Source organism: Myotis davidii, unplaced genomic scaffold, assembly GCF_000327345.1.
Source record: "Myotis davidii unplaced genomic scaffold, ASM32734v1 scaffold164, whole genome shotgun sequence".
Taxonomy (NCBI): domain Eukaryota; kingdom Metazoa; phylum Chordata; class Mammalia; order Chiroptera; family Vespertilionidae; genus Myotis; species Myotis davidii.
The window spans coordinates 1,165,860-1,168,355 of NW_006296417.1; the positions used below are offsets into that span (position 1 = coordinate 1,165,860).

The 2,496-nt window shown below is 53.1% G+C and overlaps 1 protein-coding gene across 1 annotated transcript in view; it reads right to left on the reverse strand.

Annotated features, from left to right (window-relative positions):
* LRRK1 (leucine-rich repeat kinase 1) overlaps positions 1 to 2,166 on the reverse strand; it is a 55,125-nt gene extending 52,959 nt beyond the window's left edge. The window contains 1 exon segment of the mRNA XM_015569108.1: positions 1,954 to 2,166. Within this exon segment, the coding sequence (XP_015424594.1) occupies positions 1,954 to 2,050 (97 nt within the window). The 5' untranslated portion in view covers positions 2,051 to 2,166.
* Positions 2,167 to 2,496: the final 330 nt, after the last annotated feature.

Here is a 2,496-nt window from a genome sequence, read left to right on the forward strand (position 1 = left end):
GATGCTGTCACCTGCATTCCCCCTACTGGGGATCGAGCCTGCAACCCGAAGGGAGCAATAGAAACATCAATAATGTCTCCTGCACGCCCCCTACTGGGGACCAGCCCGCAACCCGGGCATGTGTCCTTGACTGGAATAGAACCCAGGCCCCTTCAGACCACAGGCCGATGCTCTATTCACTGAGCCACACCAGCTAGGGCAATAAGTTTTTTTTTTTTTTTTTTAAATACAGATTTGAACAAGCCAAAGGAATAAGAAAAGGACACTGGGACTTGCAGGCCTTCTAGAATGTTCCTTGTCCTCCTCTGGTCCATGCTGGGCCGGGGGAGGGGAGGATCATGCTCTGAGTGGCGGGCTGCTGACGCCAGGACCCCTCACAGAGAGGAGGGGGGTGTGAGCCACCCTGGGGGTGTCTGTCCGTCTCTCTGTCCGTCCCTCTGTCCGTCTGAGCACCCCTCACCCTCCATGCCCACAAGTCTGCTCCCCAAGGGGCCTGGGCCTGAAGGATCTCAGTTTCCTCTCTTCTCCTCTTTCCAGGCAGCCTCCCCAGCCGGCCAGACAGGTCTGACCACTCCGACCGTGTACGATGGACAGGAATGTGCCATGGCCTGTTTGTCAGGATGGGTTGCCCTGCAGGCCCGGCCCAGGGCTCAGGCGAGGGCACAGCCCTGACAACCTTCATGCCTTCCTTCCGGGATACACAGTGAGGCCGAAACACGGGACAGATACACACACACCAGCTGGGCGCCACCAGGCAGCCGGCAGGCCACGCGCTCACACATCCCTGGCCTTTGGAAGGGTGAACTGTGCTACACAGACACAAGGCGGGGTGGGGTGCAGGTCAAAGCAGGGAGCAGTGGCCCTGGCCGGGTTGGCTCAATGGACATAGCATCAGCCTGCAGATTGAAGGGTCCCAGGTTCGATTCCTGGTCAGGGCACATGCCCGGGTTGCAGGCTCCATCCCCAGTAGGGGGCGTGCAGGAGGCAGTCGATTGATGATTCTCTCTCATCATTGATGTTCCTCTCTCACTCTCTCCCTCTCCTTTCCTCTCTGAAATCAACTTAAAAAATATTAAAAACAAAGAAAAACAGGTAGCAGTTTGAAGACAACCATCTAGCCTGCACGTGCGTGTGCACACACACACACACACACACACACACACACACACATCACCAAAACCCCCCAAAGTAAAGCTACGTGTTTCATTCCCGTTTAGATCTTTTTCTAAACTCCACCTGGAAGGGTTCTTTTGTTTCTGTCTCTCCCCTTCCCTTCCCCTCTCTCTAAAAATCAATGGAAAAATATCGCTGGGTGAGGATTCACCAAGAAAACCCCAAAGAGATATGTCAACGTCATTTCCAAAGCACGTCAGCCTCCAAGGGTTATTATTATTATTATTATTTTCAAAATATTTTAAATAATATTTTCCCATTGATTTTTAGAGAGAGTAGAAGAGAGAAATATCGATGTGAGAGAAACACATTGATTGGTTGCCTCCTGCTTTATTGATTTTTCAGAGAGAGAGAGAAAGGGAGAGAGATAGGAACACCAATGAGAGAGAAGCATCATGGACCGGCTGCCTCCTGCATGCCCCCTACTGGGGACCGAGCCCGCAACCCGGGCCTGTGCCCTGACCGGGAATCGAACTGTGACCTCCTGGTTCCTAGGTCGACGCTAACCACTGAGCAACGCCGGCCGGGGCTAAGTTTTAGAATTTAAGTGAGAATCCCCAGATACATTTTGTAATAAACAATTTGAAATCAATAAAAAGATACTTTAGCCCTAGGCCGTTTGGCTCAGTGGATAGAGCGTCGGCCCACGGACTGAAGGGTCCCAGGTTCGATTCCGGTCAAGGGCACGTACTAGATCCTTCCGTTGAGAACCCCTTGTGCTCACATGGCCCGGGCTCCCCCTGGGACACGCGTGGCAGGTTCGGCCAACCCCGTCCTTACCATTGTGCGTGTCCATGGCGTGTTCTGGACTCACGGCTGACCCCTCTGGCCCCACACACCAGTACATGCTGGGCGGTCGCCCCGACATGCCAGCCATGAAGCCTCCGGGTGGCTGCTCCCCCAAATCCACGTTGGCCGTGGTCACCGCCGCAGCTGCCCGAGGTGGGGTCGAAGGCACGGACGTTCGGTCATGGCTGAGCAAAAGGCCGTCTCGCTCTGGTGGTAAAAAGAAAACCATCATAAAATCAGAAAAAATCTCTTTCTTTAAAATATATTTATTATTATTTTTAAATTTTTTTTTTTAAATCTTCACCCGATGGCATTTTTCCATTGATTTATAGTGAGAGTAGAGGGTAGGGGGAGAGACACAGAGAGAGAATCGATGATGCGAGAGAGACACATCGATCGGTTGCCTCCTGCACGCACCCAGGGCCGGGGAGCCTGCAACCGAGGTACGTGCCCTTGACCGGAATCGAACCTGGGACCCTTCAGTCCGTGGGCCGACGCTCTATCCACTGAGCCAAACGGCCTAGGGCTAAAGTA